Genomic DNA, 23,824 nt, shown 5'->3' on the forward strand with positions numbered 1-23,824 from the left:
ACAATTAGATGAAATCACTGTTGCCACCAGGGAAACCCTTTTCAGGCCTGTCAAACGCACTTCCTCTTTTAAGGTGTGTGCTCCTCATTGGGTACAGATTATTGTGCTGTGCTTTCTCCTCTGAAACTATAATGTTTTCAGTGTTATTCTTTTTATTCTTTATTTATTTTTTACTATTGCAGTGATGATGTTTGTTGTTGCAGATTTCAAGATTTAACTAGGTAATTACCTAGCAGACTGTAATTATTTTTATTTGATTTTATATTATTGTTTTTGGTTTCTCTTTGGGATTTGATGGTCTGTATGCCTTGTATTTTCCTACGAGAGTGAAACAAGTTACACTGAGCAAGAGCATTTATTTTTTCTTACACAGGAGTAAGATTACTTGCCTCTTTCATAAGCCTAGGGCTTAGTGATGTAAGCCTGCCGCTTTATAACAAGTCAGTCAGTCTGTTCATTAGTGCCCCTTTTGTTAGGAATGGAATGGAATATAGAATTGAGGCCAAAGGCAAGCACTGGGAGGGACCTATGAAGTCATTCAGCACTGAAAGGGAAATTGAGAGTAGAAAGGTTTAGGTGTAACAGGAGGAAAACCTTGCAGTTGCACTATGAAACAGGGTGGATAGGTAGTTGGAAGAAAGAGAATATGAATGGAGGTACAGTAAAAGGAATGGAAGGGGTGGCAGCTAGAGGCTGAAGGAACACTGCAAAGAGCCTTAATTAATGCCATGGCACTACCCTCCTAGAGGGCCTATTGTTAGGGATTGTCTTATTTCATCATGCATGCATATTTAGACACACCCCCAGTTCTACTTCTTGGCAGTTCAAATAGGTTTTCCAACTCCTTTAGGTGATTTAAATATTACAAGCTTTAGTGCTCCTTTCCAATCCAAGTATCTTATCTAAAAAATGGGGCCAGGAATAGATTCATTGTGTTTGATGCAAATGAGGAAATGTACAGTGAATGGATGTCTTCCAGTCAAATCAAGGTAGTGAACAAGAGTACAGATCTTGTGGAAGCTATGGAAGACAAGTTTCTGTGCTTAATGTAACAAGATTTTGTAATAATGGAGTATGGTAGTTATTCCAATTTTTACTTGGTTAATGTTAAAATTTATTGATTCTGTAGAGAAATTGTTGTAATCTTCAGAATTTTCAGTATATAGTTCAAAAATTTCTAAGGTCTTTTTTTAATATACTGTACAGGATATAAATTTGTTTTTGTAGAGTAAAATCCCATTGGATTGGATTTAAGAATTCCAACTCAAACAGTTTGTTTAGTTAAATTCTTTCAAATTTTATTAAAAGTTAGTTTCTTTCCAGCAAATCTTATTGTGAATAACAAACTACATAAAATGTTTTTGCTTAGGTACAACTCGAGATGTCATTGAAACAACGCTGGATCTTGGTGGTTACCCAGTCATTCTCAGTGATACAGCAGGGCTTCATCAGACGGATGACATTGTTGAAAGCGAAGGCATTAAACGAGCCATAGCAAAATCTAAAGAAGCTGACATTGCAGTTGTTATTATTGAAGCCGAGGATGTGTTAAAAGCCATTAAGCAAAGTTCGGATTGGAGTGAGTATATAAATTCATTCCTGACAGAAATAGGAGCTCTTGAGGATCAAGACTTATCAGAAAATTGTAATTGGTTTACAGATCAGAACGTCATAATATTAATAAATAAAGTAGACCTCATTAAGTGCAGACAAGATAAAATACTGCTTAAAAATACATTGAAAGACTCTGGTCTTATTATGTCAGTGAAGACAGGAGAGGGCTTTGATGATGCGCTTTATAAATTGAAAGATGTTTGTGCCTCTTTATGTAAAATTGGCACACCAGAAAATCCTACACTAACAGCAGCAAGACACAGAATCCATATATCATCGTGCTTAGAATCACTAAAACTAATCCTAGGAAATGAGCTGAGTAATGGTCATAGAAGCTTATCTGAATTGTCAAGTTCTTGTAAAACTTCCCTTAAAGATAGTGCAATCCAAAAGGAGAGTGGAAGCCATTGCTTATCAACTAGCAGTGCAACACCAGAAAATACCGTACAAATTTATTTTGAAGATCTTAATAATAATTTATTACAATCAGAAGAAACCTTAATTTTGGCTGCTCATCACTTGCAGAAAGCTGCAAACCATCTCGGTTATGTCACTGGTCACATTACCACAGAGGATGTTCTTAATCATATTTTTTCAGCCTTCTGTATAGGGAAATAAAAGAATGTGATATTCTATATTATATTATAATATTTAGGAACATCTTAATCAGAAAATACTTTACTGACAAGGTAATCTCATTTATGAGAGTCCACAAATTTGACAAACATTTTACAGCCTATTTGGTCTTGAAAAGTATGTAATTTTTTACTAATGCCCACACATAATTTTCTCTTACTTTTGCCTACATCTTTCTGGCTAACCAGTGCTGAATAAATAATTGTTAGATTAGTGATAAAGAGAAATGTATACAGCAAGTTTATGTATCTGATGTCAGTGCTCTCACACCTGAAAAATTCTCCATTTCAGTGAAGTTTAAGTTTACTTTTAGGTACAGCCATTCTCATAAAGTGTATTTTTTTAATTTTTGTGGTTTCAGAAGTGGCTTTGCATCTTTGCTGTTATTGTCAGGGTTAAAGAATATTCATTTCTATTGGTGTAGCTTTTCTAGGTGACCAATATGCAATGTACAAGTGTTTGTTTTACTTTGGATCTTTTATGTTCAATGTTTTATTACACATGGTATTGCTCTCATCTTCTTGAAAGCTTGCTGGCAAAAGTTGGCTGTCCATTAGGTAGAGAAGTCATTTAACCTACCATGCAATAGTTTCTTGGCCTTTATTGAAAGAACTTACTTTTACCCTTTTTTACAGAGGCAGTGACTACACCTGAGGCACCAACTGTTCAAAGTATGAAGGCTACTCAAGTGAGTTGTTTCCTACAGGAGGGAAAATACCAATTTGTGATTTCTTTGAACTAATACAGTAAGAAAAATGGTGAGCAGCTGTATGTAATTGGCTCCCCTTCTTTGTATGCAAATGCTTCTCCAAAGGAACCACACAGCATGAGCCGAGAAGGGCAAAGTTTACTGAATTATAAGATACAATATCTGTCATGGCTGGACAATAGATGTCAAGATTCTGATAGTGCAGCTAAACAGGTTGGTTGTGACAAGCAGAAGAGAAATATCAAGTGCAAATAATGATCTGAAGTTCAGTGTCACTTTAGATTTATTGTGAGTTGCAAGTTGGTGATATAACAACAGTAGAAGAAAAATAAAGACACAAGAGGAAGATTTGAATGCTTTGGAAAGAATACATCCTAGAGGGATAAGAGCTGGTCAACCAGCAGCTTCCAGTATTGTGCCAGCCTAGCACTAGAAATCTAACAGCTGCAATCAGCACAAACCCACCCAAGTGAACTTGACTGTGAAGCAACTGATAAAATCCAGAGGGTACTACAAGTCTACCAAAAACCCTCATTGTGAATTGTTCAAAATGTCAAGTGAGAACAGGACATGGAAAAAACCAAGAAGCAGCCAGTAAAGTCCCTGCCTTCATCAGGGAGTCTGAGGTGGAGCAAGACAGTTTCTGTTCTTGTCAAAGACATTTGGGATATTAGTTGATCCAGATTACTATGCACCAGTCTGGAAACCCTCCAATTAGAATTGGTCAGACATGAGTGTAAGATAAGAGAATATTGATTGGTTCTCCTAAGCCACTACAATACTTAGAGCAAAACAAGTCCTGCAGAAACCCACTTACATTTGAGGGAGGGTTTCTCAACAGAAACAATAGAGGAAATGGTAAAGTTTTTCTTGGGCAGTGGATCCTCTATTCCTACTATCAGCAGCAAATGTTCCAAAACTATTGAGCCAGAACTTGACTTATCTGATTGGAGCATTTGCTCCTGTATTGACGGTAGAAACAGAGGATCCATTGCTCCAGAAAAACTATACCACATCCTCTGTTACTTTTGTTGAGAAATCCTCCTTCAAATGTCAGTGGGTCTCTGTGGAAGTTTCTTTGCTCTTGGTAATGTATTGTCATGGAAAGCCAGTGGTGTTGCTCTCTTGTTGTTTACACTCATCTGGTAATTCTAAATGAAGTGGTGGGATTCCTGCTGGTGCATAATGCTTTACTGATGCTAGGGATTTTTAAGAGCTTTATTTGGTTTCCTCTTAACTGGATCTGACACTGGCTCAGTTCTGATGAAATTCTCTCAAGTGGGACTTACTACTTGCTCAGATAATATCTCTAGTGTCTCTTTGACAGGGATGAAATCTGGCTTAGTCTCAAATTCCCTAATTTTGGCAACAACTTCACAGATTATGATTCTTTGCACATCCTGCCCTCACTCAACCAGTTCACAATGTGGGTTTCTGGCAGACCACTAGTGCCCTTCCAATTTTAACTGTTTCTTTACAGTCGAGTTCAACTGGGTGGGCTTATGCTGACCACTGCTAGACTGGTACAGTACTGACTGCTACTGGTTAACGACCTCTAGTACCTTCAGGACGAAGTCATCTTCCCACGGCATTCATATCTTCCTCTTGTGTCTTAGCTTTCCTCTACTGTTGTATATCTCCAGCTTGCAACTCCCATCTTCCTCAACACTGAGAGCTACTGAAATTTGGTGTTTCTCCATCATGACACATAAAAAACACACTAAGGCATAAGTCCAGTATCTAGATTATCCTCGTAAGATAATCATCAATACTTGACATTTCCTTGCTGCTCCACACAACCAACCTGTCTAGCTGCACAATCAGTACCTTGATGCCTACTTACTAGTCTAACCATGGTAGATATTAGAATCTTCTAATTTAAAAAACCTTTCTCTTCTCAACTCAGGTTGTGTGGTTCCTTCAGAAACCTTTAACAATAATGAAAGGGAACAAATTATATTTAGCTGTGCAGCATAGTTTACTGTGCGTGTTGGTTCAAAGAACCATGAATTGGTGCATTTTACCTTCCTGCAGCCTTCAAACTTTGGACTGGTATGCTTCAGGTGTAGTCACTCCCTCTGCAAAAAATGGTAAAAGTGAGATATTTTAAAGATTCAAAACTACTGCGTATTATACAAACTTGCAGCCTGATGTGTGGGTAACATTTTTAGCACTTGCATTTTGTGCTTTAACCAGATGCAGGTACATAAACATTATTTTAGTATGAATGGAATAAAACAAAACATGCTAAATGTACATTATTTTAAATCATTCAGCAGAGAACCAATTTATCTGCAGTGTAGTTAACAATAAGCTTAATCAATGTAAAAGAAATTCTTTATGAAGTTCAATCAATTGAAAAAATCTGAAAAATCTTACATTTTCAATGACAAACCCATTGTTTTCAAATACAAACCCACAAATAAAAATCATTATTATATGCTAATATTGGTGTCCCAAATGATTCTAGGTTCACCAGTCTTACCACCGCAAAATTAGATGGTGCCTAACTTTTTAAGTAAGTGATATGTGAGGCACTGTGATCTGATGGGTTAGGAGGAGATCATATAGTGTATCTTTAGTGGGTTTGTGTTAAAACTAGTTTTAGTTTAGAAACTGTTTGTTTCTTAACAACCTGAAGAACGAAGAATTCTCAGACAATTTTCTTGGCAGCAGAAGTTGGTCCTTGATCCAACAGTCTATAGTGGATAAGACTTTTCATACTGGGTGATACCGATGACTTATTGAATTTTTCTACCTGGCTTTATACAGTTTACTGCTTCATATTAGTCTCAACCACAATTCCTTTGGTTGTTAATATAATTTTACAGCACTCAATGATTTTATGTCATCACGAGGAGTACTGGCATGAAGAAAAAGTACCTGACAGAGACTGGCAAAACCTCCCCCTAACAAGGTTACAGACACACATTCCCCTCTGAGGGGTGGAAAGATGAATGCAGACATTTCCCAATTAGTCATACTGTCTTGACTGATTCTGTAATATGAACAGAATCCTATCTCAATGCTTGTCTAGCATCCTTCACTGGTTAGATCTCAGGAGAGGAGATTGTCAAGGTTATTGCATTCTTCCACAAGATGAGAACTGCTGCTGAGAAGAAACCTGTATTACTGTTTGATGTTAAAAATTGCTGTCCTTGTCCAGGTCATATTCTCCAAGAGCTCCCTAACAATTCTCTCTGGGAACAGAAATGGGTCTGGAGGGTTAGGCACTAATGCCTGATTGAGATTAAATGAGATTATCAAAATCCTAGATCACCATGCCTTCTCTTGCCCTCTCTTCATAAGAATATTTGCTAGATGATCAAGTCCATAGGCAACCTCGTCAAACAACTTGACCCATCTTGCCTTTACATCCTCCTCTTCCTTCAACAGAACCTTTAGTCATGTGACTACTTGCGTCACTTCTCACAGGTGATGGGTGGTGGATGCATGTGGCCATGGTAAATGTTTGGAAAGAAGGGTAGTCTAGGTTGAAGAATGATGTAAATGCATTAAAGGCCTTCAACATGTCTTCTTCACCTGCTATTAGAATCTTTGGTTTCAAGGCTTATTATAGTGAAGGAATGCCAGTCCTCCTGTGAAGTCTTCTTCACCTGCTACTAGAATCTTTAGTTTCAAGGCTTATTATAGTGAAGGAATGCCAGTCCTCCTGTGAAGTCAGTCTTTGCATTTTCTCCACTTGGGCTGCTCCTCCAATTGTACAGCTCCCTGGGCCACTGCTACTGACTGGATTTCTGAATGTGATTAAAATTAAAAAGACTGAAACAATTTAGGTCAACAAAGTCTGGAATATAATATACTCTGCTATAGCAATTCTCTACAAAGTTCACATTTGGGGAACCATGAGAAGACGTATTAGCAGCAATGCAGGTTCACAAAAAGGGAGGAAGGTAACTAATACACTCCAGATCCAGATGGCACATGCTTCTTAAGACAACCTCCACCTGTCTGATAGACAATAAATGTCAACTCTGGAACACCAAGAAAACTGCTTATATGTATACATATGATTGATGGAGTTTTAATGAGAAAAATTTCAATATTCTATGTGCAGATATGATATATTTTCTGATAGTTATTTTGTACCTTTTATAAATTCTTGAGTTACTTAACAACAGGAATGTTTTTAAAACCCACCATTTAATTTTTATGTAAGAACTAATGTGAACCAGTGCCTAGTCAGTCTTGTTAATAATAAACTGATAATTACTGTACAACAGACCAATACCTGAAAAGAATGGCAATAGCCAAGTTGATAATGAAATTAACTGATGTACATAATAAACCTATTTTGTTTACCGTAGTTTCCCTAATACCTAATTCATCTACTATACTGTACAGTCGATTCCATATTTAGTGCTGTATGCTTCTTGACTTGGGAAAACTGTCCCACATTTCAAGAGGTTAAAACTGGAGACAAAATTTCCAAGGTGCTTATTTTAAGTAAAGTTCATTAATGCAGTCCTTCCATCAACTGGCGTGCTTCTGTTAATTCTGCAAGGAAGAATGGTCGTATCAGTGTATGAAATAATGTATAAAATGGAAAAAAACATTTTGGAAGTTATTCAGTGGAATGAACGCAAGGAATCAAGGGTAGACAATCCATGTTTGCATTGCATAACCTTCGCTAAAAAGTAAAATGTTTACACTGACATCGTTAAGGTTCAACACTTACATACACATCGTTACAACAGCAAACACCATTCACAACCCTCTCAACTTCCCAATATTGAAACTGATCTCTACACATTTTATATTTTGGCAAGAGATATCCAGTTAATATGAATTCAGTTGGAAAATAAAATTTAGGCTAAAGGCCAAGTGCTAGGACCTATGAGGTCATTCAGCTCTGAAAATAATGTTGCAACAGTTGTTTTGAGTATTAAAAGGAAGATGGAAGAAAGAGAGTATGAACAGAGGTGAAATCAAGAGATATGTATGGATTGAAGCTAGTAACAGATTCATATTTTTTAAAGTTATTTCCTGGATTTGGATTAATTTTGTTTTTGTTAATACTGTATATACTGTATATCCTTTTAATTCTGCAAGCAACACAATTGTTTTGTTTCAACACTAAAAATAAATGCCTATATAAACTGAAACAATGCCATGCCATTATAAGTACTACAAAATGAACTCCAGAAAATATGCCTTGCATAACACTTTCAACAAAATAACTGCCTCGTTGATTTTGAAGAGGATTCAGAATTTCTCAAAAGTTGGAACTAAGACCTCTATTCTTCTAGCACAAGATATTAAAATCTAAGGCTTTGCTTAAAATCAATGAGTCAATTAGGTAAAATTATGAACTACTTGGGTATAAAAATATATTTACCTCTTAGAAACGAATGTTTCCTACTTTTGAGATAAAAACTTATAGCATAAAATATCTGCTACAACACACACATTACTATTTTACCTCTGTACTTATTACATAATTACAATTCATCAATACATATTTTCCTCTCAAGCATACATTAAGTACAGTAATCAATGTAATTCTTTCATACGTGGTAAGCATTCATGGATCCTAAGGTACCACGCACATAAAGCTAGTTATGTACATTTGTAGTGCTAATTTTACCTTTTTGATTACAATCATTTACCAAACCATACAAACATCAATACTGGAACTAATGCAGTTACCCTAACTGCTGTATTCATTAACTGTAGTTTGCGACTTCGCCTAACATTTTAGCCTTTAATCCGTAAATTTGTTTACAAATACATTCTCATCTGATCCCTGAATAGTACCCAAATTCTTACCATGAGTGCACAGTTCATCAGGAATGTAAGCAGTCTTGATAACGAGGCAATGCAGTAAAAGTATTACGCAAAGAGGAGACTATACCATTTTGATCTTGAGAAGGTGAAGGTATTTGACAGAGTACCAAGACATGACATTAGAAAGGAAATGTGGAGGCCAAAGGTCACAAAAAAAAGGATTTGCAGAAATAGTGAAATTACTATACCATAACCCATAATCTAGAGTGGAAACAGGTGGCAGGTGTATCGGAAGAATTTAAAAAATTATGGTGTCCATCATGCATCACCCTCTAGTCCTTTGTTGTTTATCACAGGAATGGAGAAAGCTATAAAATACTGCAGAAATGGGGGCCCATGTGGACTAGTGTTAACTACAGAATCGAAGAAAGAGATAGATGTTTGAAAGGGAAGAATCGAGTAGACAGGAGAGGACTTCCAATCAACATAAGCAAAATAAAATCTCAGGTGACTGGAAAGGAAACAAAGGAACAAGACCAGCCATGGATGTTGTGAGGAAAGTGTGGTGAACTTGGCAATGGTACTAAATTTAACAGCTGGTGTCACAAGAGAAACACAATGTGATGAGTATAAATAACATCTTCAATGCTGGAAATGTACAGGAGTAAATGGGAAGAGAGGGAATTGTAGAACTATACTGTGGTAGAATGGCAGATCTTAGATCTCAGACAAGTAAGAAAATTTCTTTTACCTTGGGGATACACTGGACTGAAGGATGCATTAACTAGGCAGTAAGGAAGATCACCCACAACTTGAACACAGTGGAAAGAGACTGCAAGACTATTTGTAAATACAAATATACCACTGATAAACAGAGCAAAGACTTATAACGCATGCACAAGGCATGTATTCTATGATGTAGAAACACAGGCACTGACAAAGAAAATAAAAGGATTTTGACAAAGGAAAAATCTATTTCTGGGAGGGCCCGTGTCCTCAGTGAAATAGTCCATTCAGCACTTATTTCCTGGGTAATTCCGTTGCTAGGTACCAGAGAAAAGCTAAATGTAAAAGCTGGGGTTACTACCCCCAGAAGCGACCCAAGAAATGGAGTCGTGTATGGTAAGGGTGGTGTCACAATCACGGGACCCTGCCCTATAAAGATTCCCAATGTCAAAAGTCCCAACGAGAGGTGCCAATACAAACCCATGCACTGCGCGGACTGTACACAAGACAGCGCTAGTCGCATTCCATGTTAGCACCCCATCACCAGAATGATGTTTACCATGGGAGGAGAGAATGAAAAAACAGGGTGGTCACCGGGTGACACAGGAGGTCCCTCCCCAGAAGCCGTTTTTCCTTTGTCAAAATCCTTTTTCTGGACCGGGGTCCCGTGTCGGTGAAATAATAACAGAGAAATAAATATCATTCTTATGCTATTAAAGACAATGAACTGCTTGTAAGGGAATAGCAGGCAGTGAAGGAAAGTGACTAAGAATCAGAAAGGGAACCAGAGAGAGGGACAACGTTCCCTGCTGCCACTAAGAGAATTTAAGCTTCTAAGATTTCAAACAGTGACATTTGAAAACTAGGGGAAATTCCACCTGAACATTTAGTAAGGTCCCAAGAAATTCATGTAATGAAAATAATTAATGTAAGTGGCTACTGCTCTAATATCATGAGCTTTGGAATTGAACCCTGAATAGGCTTGTTTAAGAAAATACAAAACTTGCTGCTAATACTTGACACAATGACAGTAACCCCCTTTTCTAATAAAAGAGGGCCTGACAAAAAATTGAGAGGTCCTGTCAAAATAAGCCTGTAAGAATAAACTGGGCACAGAGACCAGACCTTGTGAAAGGGAGTACTTTCCAGGTGACCAGCCAAAATGAGGACCTTCAACTTTAGCTAGAAAGTTAGGGTGGGAATCCATAACACTACTGATGTGAAACCAATATGGTTGGTTCCGCTAGACAAGGACGAACAGTACAGGAATACTAGCACTAGAAGCTAAACTGATTAAAATTAGGGTCTTCCCCAACAAGGAAAGGTAAGAACAAGATGATTGTTGGTTACCGAAGTAACTCCGATACATTACTCAAAGACCAGGAAACCAAATGTGGACGGAGTCTGGTCTCAGACGAACACAGGCCTTAGGGTTGAAAGTTAAGGGCCTGTGAGGCTGATTCAAAAAACCGCTTTCAACACTTTCCTCGGGGCGATCATGTTTCTTTGTTACTGTGGCTTCAGAAACTATATGAAGTGCTAGTTATAACTGCAGAACCATATACTGCAGCAAGTAGAATCCTTTGTCTGATTCCAGGAAGACAGTAATAACAGGACCAATACCAGTTTCCCCTAAGCTGTAAATTTCACAAAGACCACAAAGCCAGGGCACCAGAACTTTTGAGAGGCTGACACAGGCTGAGTTTATACCACTCGTGGCAGTTTTGGGCTGCAGATTTGGAGCACCAAGGTTTCACCCCAGAAGGAGTGGAAACCAACTGGCTTCCGGCCCGTTGGGAGTTACTAGACCTACTCAAGCCTTGAATGTTCTTAACTTGTGAAGGACTTTAAATAACAGGTTCACCGGGGGAACAGATAAACTAACTTCCACCCGTTCCAACCTAACACACTGTGCCCGTGGAAGAGCTAGAGGGTCCACGTTGGGGGCCACACAACAAGATAGTTTGTGGCTGAATTGGATTACAAACAGACCTACTCCCTAGGTCCGGAACTAGATTGCAAAACTACCTCCTGAATGACGCTCCGTCTAGGACCATTCCGACACCAGGGGGACGCCCTGGATAGGAAACTGCAGCGACCTTTTGGACCTTTACTGAGAGGGTGGCAGACAGATGCCACTTGTGTCTGTTTGCTATGGAGAAGATTGAACCATAACCTGGTCGGTTCGATTCGATTTTCGAACCCCCTTGTTTACGCAGAGCGCACACTGCTGCTGCGTTGTTCAGAGTTTTTCAGCCTTAAATGAATCCTCCTGGGAGGAAGAAGTTTTCTCAGGGCAGGAAGACTGCCACAGCCCCCAAAAAGCATTGATATGGAACTGCGGGCGCGGCAGGCTAAGTTCCATAGGCTTCATCAGGTTAAAAATATCCACCACCCGCTCAGAGAGGTGGACGGTGTGGAATACTGAGGCGGAGGAGCTGAAAGAGGAACTGACCGATAAGCTCTTGACTGTTGCCCAAGGCCGGAGGGCCTTGTTCAAATAGGAGGAATCAGGAGACACGTCCTGACTCCGCCATGCCCGTTTATAAACTCCAGCTTTGACTTCAGAAGAGAACCGTCACTGAAGCAAACTGAAGAAGAAACCCAAGAGACTTTTCTTGGGCCTGCGAGAAAACGCTTGTTTTGATGAAATGCCTGGTTGCCCGCTGCTATCTCTTTCCTTCCACTGGATTCACAACCACTGAAGGCTACCCTCCGAATCAGGCGGATTCCTTCCTGTGTACTTGGAAGCCCAGAGACTCCAGAAATTTCCATACGAGGAAGTGGCAGAGGCTGCAAAAGAAAAAAATCTCAAAGACTGTGATAGTTTTGACAGGGATGAGAACCAGATAGTCAGAAAAGCAGTGCAGTATAAGAGAAATAGAGGTTGAGTACTGCTGGAAGGCCAAAGTAGTCAAGGAAAAATGAAACATGAAGACCTAGATCTCTAGCCTACATATTCAAGCAGGATACATTCACAAGAATAAAGAGAGTGAAGAGAATGATGTGGTGCTGTAATGTTAAATTATGAGTGTTAGGAGTTCAATTTATCCCCAATAGGTTGAGAACAATAACTACAATGCACCACATAGTAATTTTACTCATTAATAATTGGTTGGCGGAGTACAGATGCCCTCTGCTTTTCCAATTTCATCATATTTGGAACAGATTAGGAAATGCTTTCCTCAAAATGAAACAGATTATATACTGATCTACAGTTGTAAACACTTAAATAACACTAGTAACTTGGGCAGCATTTTGATTCCAACCCCATATAATAAATATAACACTGTCTCTTCAACTTGTGAAAGGGTTTTTTGTATTAATGTCCATGCTTTACAAATGTTGGACAATTCAATCATTAAAATGTTACTGTAGATTTAATCAAAAGTAAAAATAACAGTAAAACCAAAGTACAGTACTATACCAATATCATGTCTCAGAATACTTTTCTTGTTAAACTTTGGATAATGCTAATAAAATGGAAATATTCATACTGTATACCCTAGTTTTGGATAATTAAACTAACTTTTACTCTGAGTAAAAATTACACTAAATTTTCAAAACTTAACTCTGAAAATCACGAAATAGAATGGAATGGATTTTAAAATTTAGGCCAAAGACCAAGTGCTATGACCTATTAGGTCATCCAGTGCTGAAAGGGAACTGAGAGTAAAGAGGTTTGAAAGGTGTAACAGGAGGAAAACCTTGCAGTTGCACTATGAAACAATTGTCAGGAGAAGGGGGAAAGCAAGACAGAAGAAAGAGAATATGAACAGAGGTACAGTAAAAGGAATGAAGGGGGTTGCAGCTAGGGGCCAAAGAAACATTGCAAAGAACCTTAAGGACTGTAATGCCTACAGTGCACTGCATGAGGTGCACTGATGGCACTACCATCCCTTGGGGAAAAATAAAATGAAACAACCATCTGAGTTTACCATGAATCATAGCCTGTAACTGGTCTGGTGTCATAGCAATAGAAGTCACAGTCTCGGTTCCACCCTCCTGTTCCTCTCCTTCTCTGACAGACGGTGATTCATTGTGCAGATTGAGCTTCACTACTGGAGAAAGATCTCCATCGCCAATATCAACGCCTACGACTTCGCAAGACCAAGTTGTTCCACCTCTCACTGAAAAGAATAGGAATCTTTTAAAGCATTCTTGCTGTGCCACAGATAAATTAGTCTCTTAAACAAGAAACTCAAAAGTTTCTCTCCATGGAAAAAAAATATCTTAATCATTTTTGTACCATATCAATATTTTGAAAACTCGTGACAGACATAGTACAAAATTAAAACAAGTCTCATTCTATGCTAAATTAAAATGAATGTACAGCACAAGAAAAAACTAATCTTCAAAGTGGATTCTTTATGACTAATTTTGAATCAGACTAATCCTTTGATCTGGAGGGGTCCCAAACTTGTCTGTGGTAAAACACAACCAATTCTGCTTACTGATTATGAGTTGTGATAATACATACTGTATTCTTTCATTACACACTATAACTATTTTTCCATAATACAGCATAATTTTGGTTTCGGTATCATTAATGAAGCTGAATAACTGCACTTTTTATATCCTGTTTAAAAACAAAAACTGATAAAATATTAAACTCAACTAGAGAAGTCACGCTAGCTGAGAACAGAAATTCCTTGACTTCTTGCAAATAAGCAGACATAAATCCCTTTAACACCATGAAAATTGCAAATTTTCTTTCCTAAAGATATATTTATTGCTATTAATGCCTGTTATTACACATGAAAATTTACGAAAAAATAAGCAAGAAGGCCTATTCTCATGGTTCTCTATTTAAGGGTTGGTTTAGTAATAATTTAGGGTAGAAGACCAAAGCTGTCTCTTATGGATTAAAACGCATCTAGTGATATTTTAAGATAATCAAGAATGAGCAATACAAAATGGGTATGGGGAACTTTCAAATAGATTACCTGAGAACTAGGGAATTGTACCAATGCCACAAGGGTGGGAGGGGCACTATATTTCAAGAACTTTGCATGTGTAAGAACAAAAAATTACAAAAATTTTGTTTTCAAATAACAAACCTTTTCTGATGCCAAAGAGGACTTAAGCATTCACGTTATCATTTTAAAAACTACACTACAGGCATATAAAATCAACATCATGTACTAAAATAACTCTCAAGAAACCACAATCTCATCATCTTTGAGAAGGCAGGATTATACCAAATAAGTTTATTTTTTAATGAAGTAGTTCTGATAACTTCTCAGACCACCATAGAACTTCACTTTACTGTTACAGGATAAAAAAAATTTGGTATCTACAGCCATTCTGAGTTTGTCTTCATAATCAGAAATCTTGACCAATTTTCACTCCCACTTTGGGACTCAAAATGGATTAGGCTTTGATGTGATCTGAATTTTTCTTTTTGAACTCACCCTTTACGTTCAAAGAGTAACCATAGGAGTGTCCAAGGCCATGCATGGTTTTTTAAAAATGCATGTGAGGCTGACAAACAAACCGGGACAACATGGTCACCTTAAAAAGGAGAGGTGTATTGTAGATTGTGTCAAGTGTAAGTAGGCCTACACCTACTAACCCATCAGAAATGGAAGCACTGAGTACTAGATCATGTGGAATTATGAAAGGAATTCTTCCCAGCTTCCAATGTTCTCTGAAATTTAAGATCTCACCAAATACAGTATCTCTGGTTTCTGCAGTGCTGTTCCCAAGACTATCTTTGTCATCTTGCTCCACCCAATACTAAGCTCTTATTTGGTCTTCAAATATATGACTGGGGTGAATTTACCAAACACATGAAGGATATAAGTCCCCTTTAGGTGTTTCTCCCAGGTATTCCATATGAATAACATCAGACCATTTATCCCAATGCAACTATTTCCCTGGCAGTCAAGTTTCAGCCTTTAGTTCATATTTCTTCATGGATTCTGAGTCAGCCCTGTAAGAAAATATGATATCTAAAAGCCAAGTTTATTTTGTATAAACCTGGACCTAAACTTCATGACCTCCTAAAATTGATAAGTGCTGAAGACCTACCTAGAGCACCTCAGAAGTTACTTCATTCAAGATATCACGACATCCCACATCTTGAAGGCTATATTCATAAGGCAGTCCCTGGTTTGCGACGGGGGTTCCGTTTTTACGCCACGTCATCAATCGAAAATCGTCGTAAACCGAAAAATTGTCAAAAATCCTAAGAAAACCTTACTTTTAATGCTTTGGGTGTATTGAAAACGATGTAAACTGCATTTTTATTGAAAGTTTTTATAAAAAACCTCCAAATTTTATTATTCTGCCATTTTGAGCAATATTTCCTCTGTCAGATCGCGCATTTATCGCCGTAACTCCTGGAACATGCGTCAGTAAACCGAAATAATTTTTTGATGAAGATATATTTGAAAAAGCGCCATAGCCGAACGTTGTAAGCCGGACCTGTTGTAAACCGGGGACTGCCTGTTTTTGCAGTTCACTACTAGGGACTGACTTGCCAGAAAAATCAGCTATCCAAAGGGCCCAGAAGATGACATCCACAGAATCGCCTGGTGTCAGCAACCTGATCAGGGAAACTATCACTGGCTACAGGATGGTTTCTGTCCTGTCAGATTCCATGGTGTCCAGGAATGGGTTCGTCAAAGCCCTTTTCCTAATACAGTACCTCAAGCTTGTCAGTCGTGATGGTCAATACATTAACAATACTTATCATTTGGCCTCAATGATTTTAATTAAATTAAAGGATTAATTTTATCTGGTGACAAATAATATGAGTGCCGCACATCACTTCCAGTTGTTATTAGGCCTAGTTGTAGCACATCGGCACTTTCATCTCCCCCATTTAATTAAGTTTGGTTTTGGTTGATCGAATTATTTAACACTGCTCATTAGGCCTACAACAGGATAATCATGTCATGTGCTACATATAGCTTTATGTAAAGTGGTCATGGTAGTCTTTATACTGTTTCATTATAATAGCTTTATTAATTTCCCCTTCTAACAAATAGGGCTATAGCAGAGATTCAAATAAGAGAAACATAGCTGGACAAATACATCACCGATCAACTGTATACCATTCCACAAGAATGTAGGCCTATATCCTTCATTAATACGACAACAAAAATGTCACTAATAATAGGCCTATTTATCACACTCAAGCCTTTTAGGTTAGAACAAAAATAGCGACAGAAAAATTAATTACCTCCCGTAGCTGGCAGACAGAAGTCTATACACACGTCCACTAAAAATGAAAGTTTTAAAATACTGTACTGAGATTGTTTCAGCAGGTGAAACGAGAGAGAGAGAGAGAGAGAGAGAGAGAGAGAGAGAGAGGAGAGAGAGAGAGGAGAGAGAGAGAGAGAGAGAGAGAGAGAGAGAGAGAGAGGCACATAGAAGATCTCCCAGTTTAACTACATCGCAACACCTGCTCCAGTGTTGCTGTTTTATAAACTGAATTCTACAGCATCCCATTTTTTTTCCCCACTGAAATCCTCTTACGTGACAAGAAAAGGAAATTCCATGAAAATTCTCACGAAATTACTAATCATTTATTTCTGTTGGCATTAAACGCACAATCAAATATCAAAATAATAAAAGAAAATACTGAAAATTTTTGCTTAAAATCACAAATTTTTATAAAATGAATAAGGGGGACATGACTCAAGGATAAAACTAAAAATAGTTTCCCCTGGTAAATTGATTTCATACCTACATACTCAAAAAGTGAAAAATATTGAATCAGTGTTTATATTGAATAATATAAACTCTACTTAGCATAAAAAAATTGCCAGATTAAGATAGGCCTACAATAAGAATAAAAAAGATAAATTCTTATCCCTTATTTCCATATCATATACCAACTACAAGAACAATTCAATAGCTAGAGCATCATCATCATCATCTTCCTCCTCATCTATCGAGCCTTTTAGCAAAAAAAGTTTCTAATCATGTCGTGAGGAGGATCAAAATTCTTACATGAGCCATAATGTTGTACCAGGCCACTTCCTTGTATGGAGTAATACCTCCACAGACCTGACATGAAAGCGGTTTGTAACTTAGAATGAAGAATATTCATTTGAGAGAAAACTCTCTCTACAGAGGCATTTGAAAATGGCAAACTTAATAATGCTAGGGCAAGGCTTGATACATTAGGAAACACTGCTTCTCCTGCCGAGTTTTTCCTCTCACTGACTTCTCCCCAAAATGGAATAACATTACACAAGCAACTCTCAGGCCATTGCTGAATGCCAATTGCATTCCATTCATTTTGTAATTCATCTAAGTCATTAAATGTTGACCCATACTTAGCTGCAACAGGGGCAATAGATTCTTTAGCATGGGATGTAGCAATTGATGGATGAAAATTCTTTAACATTAGAAGAATACTTACATTTTCAGGTAAACGCATTTGAACTTGGTTTATGAGTTCAATTACAAAAGATCTGCATCTCTCCTTAACATACTTTATTTGATGATCATTCAAAAACAATCAGAGGCAAAAATTTGGAACTCATACCCAAAGTTCATAGCTTCACAAGGTAAAACATGGTCCAAGAACTTTAAACTGGGAAGATTTTCATCAGAACATTTTGACAAATACGTTGGATTAACTGCAATATGCATAAGGTTGCGATACATAGAAATAAGATCTTGTGTGATCTTGGTGACATCTGCATTTTGTGACTGGAAAATCTTATTAACTCTAACTATTTCCTTCAAGGTCTTTCTAACAAAAAGAAAATATAGTTTATTTTGATCATCTTTGTAAGCATCAAATAAAGAACTAGTTGTGTGACAATGTTCATTGGAAGCAGACAATTCAAAATGCAGTTTAAGTGCATCCCATTGCTCAATAATTACATTTACTGCTTCTAACCTTACCAGCCAACGTAGCAGCCATCCCTGGCACTTTTCTTTGGCACACTATTCTCTAACACTTTATAGATATCTCGATACTCTTTCATTCTCTTGGGGCTATTAGAAAACCAAGAATGAGTTTCTCGAACCATAAAATCCAAAATCCTGGGAAGACATTCGGATGACTTACTGGCAGCAAGATGGAGAGAATGACAAACACACTTAAACAAAGTTAATTCTGGATTTTCATCTCTTAATAGTTTAGAAAGGGAATGGGTTGACCAACCATTGAACTAGCACCATCAGTACCTAAACCTATCATTTTCTTTACATCTAAGCCATCTTCAGATAAGCATCTCTTAACAGACTTGTAGAGAGTTTCAGCTTTTGCATTCTCAATTGGTACCAACCTATAAAATGTATCTACCAAGGATCCCTTACTAGAACTAAAATAGCGTATTGTCATAGCTAAACATGATCATTAGCTTCATTGGTGCTTTTTCATCCACAATTAAGCTAAAAAAATGTTCACCAATATCAGCCCTTAGCATCCCAGCAAGTGATGGGGCAATCACATGTTTCAGCAAACGAGTACATTTTGTACGATGCAATTTTATCTCCTTGAGGACAACCGACTTCTGATCTAATTTGGGAAGAAGTTCCCTAAGTGATCAACAGACAATATGGATGCATGCTCTGCAATGAAAACTGCCAAACGAAGCTCAGCTACTTTACAGGATCCTTTTGTACAGGACGCAAGGCATCAGCTACTGATGGCTGGCCTCTGCTCTCACTCCCAGCTCCAGCTGCTTTCATGTTTATTTGTTTCTTCCTAACGAATGTCCAGAACACTTCATGTGGGCTTGAAAAGCATATCCACAAATCCCAATATCGTGTTTTAGTTGTGTTTCCAGTACACAGATCAAAGCCAACCTAAAAATGAACCAAAGAGCTAATGGTTATATATATATATATATATATATATATATATATATATATATATATATATATATATGGGATTTATCAAAATAATTGACGTAAATCAGCAATCTTCCTAACAAATTTACACATTGGTAAATTAATCCAAATTCCAAAGCTGCTTTCATCTGAACCTAAAGTAGAGTACAGGCCATTATAGGCTGAATTCGTTCCATTGCTTTTACATCTTAGTAAAATAGCCCTAGCTGTGTACTCAGGTACAATCTAATTCATTTTATGTCTGTTTTCAGGTAACTTTATTTGGATAATTTACCCTGTAAATCATTTGGGCCCCCCAAACCTAAGTTAACTTTTTCACGAATTAAGAGTACTAAAAATAATTCCTATCATTATGAAATAACGTAACTTCTACCTTTGAACCTTTTGTCTGTTTCCCCAAATCGGTCTATACTTTGACTGTATGTCTTTTGTCACTCATCACTATATTCTTTATTATGACAATCACAAGTAACAAATATAAAAACAGTGAGACAACAACGATGTCTCAGACACCTCTGATACTGGAAGAGACAGGCAGCAAGCTGTCATAATTAGAATTGCTTGCCTATCGTCAATACTGATAACATTCATTCCTGTTCCATACAAGACTATATTAGACTTGTCTCACTCCTCGTATCATTACTCTTGGTTTCTATATGTTAGGCAAAACTCCAAAGTCAGAACTGACTTGTTGGAAATATTTTCCCAATGCTTGGTGAAAAGAATTTTTTTTTTTATATCTAGCCTATATATAATTTGATAATGATTTAATATATTTCTTATTTCCGTATATAAACAAAAGCAGCAATTTTAGGAATTCATAAAAAATTCATGAAAATGAGATATCCATAAAAATATCCCCTAGATTAATATAAATTTTTATCACAAGTCCTCCATAAAGTGATAAATTCCATGAAAATTCCCACAGATTTAAGACAATTTTGACCTCTAACACACACCTCCCGTGAGGCCATTTTCTCCACAGATTTCAGGAAATTCATGAATGCAACAACACTGATTCGCTCGTTAGTGCTGCCTAACTAGGAATCAGGAAAGCAAAATTTAAATAACCTGGGTGGTATTATTATTATTATTATTATTATTATTATTATTATTATTATTATTATTATTCAGAGGAAACGAAGAGACAAGATAAAGAATTTTGTAATTCCAGTTAACTAAAAATAGTTACCCGCTCATCGAAAGACATTTTACATAAATGGAGTAATAATTTTACCGTACGTCCAATAACGTATTTTTGGGGGGATATTTAGGTGTTCTTAGATACTGAATGGTTTCAGTATGAATAAAATTGCATATTCCTCAATTTCTAAGAAAATGGATCACGGTAGTCCTAGTTTTCGTTTGATTTCATTTAAGTATGCATTCTACATAACCTACGAATGAAATATGAGTTCTGACGTATTTCTGATTAACAAGACGTCCCTGTCTTGTCAAGACTAAAACTGAACATAAACTTGGATAATATGAAACACTGGCCCCATCTTCACAAATTGGGGGAAAGTAAAAATCCCGAAACAATATCTATGACTTCATGCCGGTGCACTGTTTAAAAGGCCAAAGACTTCAGATGTAAAACAATGTTATTTAATCCCTACACAAAAATTAATATAATTATATGCTTTAACCTTAATAAAATGTAAAATTTCACTCCAGCAATTGTCTGGAGTGACAAGATAAGTCTATACCATTGAAAAGACGTGGGCTTACACAGAAAGTGCCCGATAAACAACTCGCACTCACAACTTTACTCCAAGTTCCATTGCAACTTACCCTTGAGACTTGCATTCTTTAAGTGCGCCTGAAGTGCTTCCTGGTGCTCAGTATACACTTTCGTTATTGCCGTGGCGTGTTCTTTGGGCAGACCCAACTGCTGGAGCTCTGAGTCTAATACATTGGCGGTCACTCCGGCTCCAGCTGCGCTCTCAAGAACCCACCGGACAGCTGCTACCACTGCTTTGGCTCCTTGCTCGTCTGTTTAAAATAATAATAATAATAATAATAATAATAATAATAATAATAATAATAATAATAATAATAACAGTGTATACAGATTACGAAAACCCCTAACTTCATTATCACTAAATACTGCAATCCGGGAGGAATTCCAGAAGGTGCAAGCTAGGCCTATATAGGAAGTTTCCATCAAACTAAAAACATTACGTAAACACCGCGGCTACGTTGAATATAACAAAAACAAAGAAATGAGTTTTTACATCTTCAATACTTAGAAACAAAGTTATCAACAACTGTTCGTGAACTAAAGAATATATAATTGTTTGTCCAGACAAAATTAATCGCATGCATAAACCATGAATTTTCTACGCAGTCACTTGACATTCAAAGAACGTTGGTTATAGATTCTTATTTCCATTTGAACATTAGTAAATTATAATTCACAAAGAGATTTACCCACTCTTAACATTTAACAGATCAAGGAATACACTTTTACGTTAAAAAAATACTTCCTAACACTGATAGGGGTCTGGTTGACAAACAGCAGGAGGTCTTATTAGTGACCACGTCATGTTCACCGTGTTATAAATACTCTTACTCTAGTACCATTTTAAATAAAACTGAAGATATTCACCAAGTTTGGCATCCTTAGCAAGCTTTGTCACTACGTCGTGCTGAAAACGAACGAACAAAGTAATTAATAAAAGTGTGAACAGTTCCTCTGAGAGATAAACTTGCTTTAATACGTATTATTGGTGATTGCTTTTTTAAATTCTTTAGTATCATAATAAAAAATACCAGAATATGCTATATTATAGCTCAAATGTTTACCATTTCAGTACGATCATAATAAATGTAGTTCAATTACATTTCAAATCAACACTATTTTTTCTTAAGAATACCATCTTAAGTGAAAAACTATCAGGCGTACCGTAACTAACAGCAGTAGCCCTCTAATTTTTCCATTTGTTAACGCCAGCGCAAGTAAAATATTACAATAAAATATTAAAATAACACCTGGTTCAGAACTAACAATTAAGGCACTCTTAGCGAAGAAATAAAGACACTTACACTCAACGTCGGACCGTAGATTGCTTTGGCTACATTGCCTGTCAGGAGTCTCAGCTTCACGGATGTCTGTCGAAGAAGAAGAGTAAGTAAACAAAGGAGGTGGAAGAGGAAAAATGATTCTAGCAGTGGAATGAAAGTCCAAAGGACATGGCCTTTTCACCACGAAGGACAAGGAATAAAACCATCGCGAAGGGTGGTATATTAAAAGCCGGATTTGCTGCTGCTGTTAAGATTTCCTATCGAAAAGGGACCCAGACTTTTCCCGAGAGAGAAAATTCATTTGGAGAGAGAGAGACTGACTTACCAGCTTTGAGAGAGTCGTGATTTCTGCCAGCAGCCAATCAGGGCAATCGACGTCCCAGCAAAATCGGAATCTCTGAAAAAAATGAATATAAAACATGAATTAGATCTCCAAAGATAGTGTGTCTACAAGGTTAAGGAACATAATACCTATATGAAGATACAGAATCGAATAGAATACAGAATTTTGGCCAAAAGCAAAGCGCGGAGACCTATGAGGTCATTCAGCGCTGAAACGGAAATTGATAGTAAAAAAGGTTGAGGATGAAAACCTCGCAGTTGCACTATGAATCAATAGTTAGGGGAGGGTGGAAAGTAAGGTGGAAGAAAGAGAATATGAACGGAGGTACAGTAAAAGGAATAAAAGGGACGCTGTAAAGAACCCTAAGTAATGCCAACAGTGCACCCCATGAGGTGGATTGACGGCACTACCCCCTACGGGTTATAAGAAGATATAGAAACGTTAATATTTATGAGAAATAAATAAAAGTTCCGGACGAAAATTGTGAAATTTCGCTGGTTTGCATAACGAATATTTAACGGCCTAATAACCTCTATAAATATCCAAATTTTTATAAAACAAGTAAAAACTGCGCTGAAGTTTCTTCGGCGCAATAGATTTTTCTGTACAGCTTATAATATGTATGAATCTCTCGATGTGCTACAGTATGAAAAGGCTACGACCGGGGAGTACTCTCGCCGCTCAGTTGCTCCCCAGATGCGGCCGTGGGAAAGTACGTCGGCGACGCCTCCAGGTGGAATAGGCGGTTCCAGTTGCACGATTATGGCTACACTTAACCTTAAATAAAATAAAAACTACTGAGGCTAGAGGGCTGCAATTTGGTGTGTTTGGTAATTGGAGGGTGGATGATCAACATATCAATTTGCAGCCCTCTAGCCTCACTGGTTTTAAGATCTGAGGGCGGACAGACAGACAAATAGCCATCTCAATATATTTCTTTTATAGAAAACTAAAAAGGTCTCTTCCACCAGAACAGGCATTGGTACTAATAACAGACGCAGGAATAATCGTCGCCATTTTTATCTAACAAAAAGGTCAGCGGCGACTTGAAACACACATACCACACACACACACACACACACACACACACACACACACACACACACAATGATTTAACAGAAGGCCCGATACACTACGCGAACCTTCATGGAAACAAGAACTAATATTTGCCCCTCGCGTTTGCCCTTGCGTGACCAAAA

At 37.4% G+C, this 23,824-nt stretch overlaps 2 protein-coding genes across 9 annotated transcripts in view; one reads left to right on the forward strand and one right to left on the reverse strand.

Moving 5' to 3' along the window:
* LOC136855061 (tRNA modification GTPase GTPBP3, mitochondrial) overlaps nucleotides 1–7,281 on the forward strand; it is a 55,117-nt gene extending 47,836 nt beyond the window's left edge. For 4 of the 5 annotated variants that reach the window (XM_067131833.1, XM_067131831.1, XM_067131834.1 and 1 more), the window contains exon 8: nucleotides 1,370–2,244. In XM_067131833.1, the coding sequence (XP_066987934.1) occupies nucleotides 1,370–2,232 (863 nt within the window). In that variant the 3' untranslated portion in view covers nucleotides 2,233–2,244. Of the gene's footprint in view, nucleotides 1–1,369 lie in introns of all 5 variants that reach the window. The other variant, XM_067131832.1, reaches the window with a different exon arrangement.
* LOC136855062 (COMM domain-containing protein 4) overlaps nucleotides 2,245–23,824 on the reverse strand; it is a 195,001-nt gene continuing 173,421 nt past the window's right edge. For 3 of the 4 annotated variants that reach the window (XM_067131838.1, XM_067131836.1, XM_067131837.1), the window contains 6 exons: nucleotides 22,608–22,679; nucleotides 22,304–22,369; nucleotides 21,867–21,906; nucleotides 21,050–21,250; nucleotides 13,372–13,563; nucleotides 2,245–7,477 (listed from right to left, as the gene is read on the reverse strand). In XM_067131838.1, the coding sequence (XP_066987939.1) occupies nucleotides 7,437–7,477; nucleotides 13,372–13,563; nucleotides 21,050–21,250; nucleotides 21,867–21,906; nucleotides 22,304–22,369; nucleotides 22,608–22,679 (612 nt within the window). In that variant the 3' untranslated portion in view covers nucleotides 2,245–7,436. The remainder of the gene's footprint in view (nucleotides 7,478–13,371; nucleotides 13,564–21,049; nucleotides 21,251–21,866; nucleotides 21,907–22,303; nucleotides 22,370–22,607; nucleotides 22,680–23,824) is intronic. The other variant, XM_067131839.1, reaches the window with a different exon arrangement.

Source organism: Macrobrachium rosenbergii, chromosome 30, assembly GCF_040412425.1.
Source record: "Macrobrachium rosenbergii isolate ZJJX-2024 chromosome 30, ASM4041242v1, whole genome shotgun sequence".
Taxonomy (NCBI): Eukaryota; Metazoa; Arthropoda; class Malacostraca; order Decapoda; family Palaemonidae; genus Macrobrachium; species Macrobrachium rosenbergii.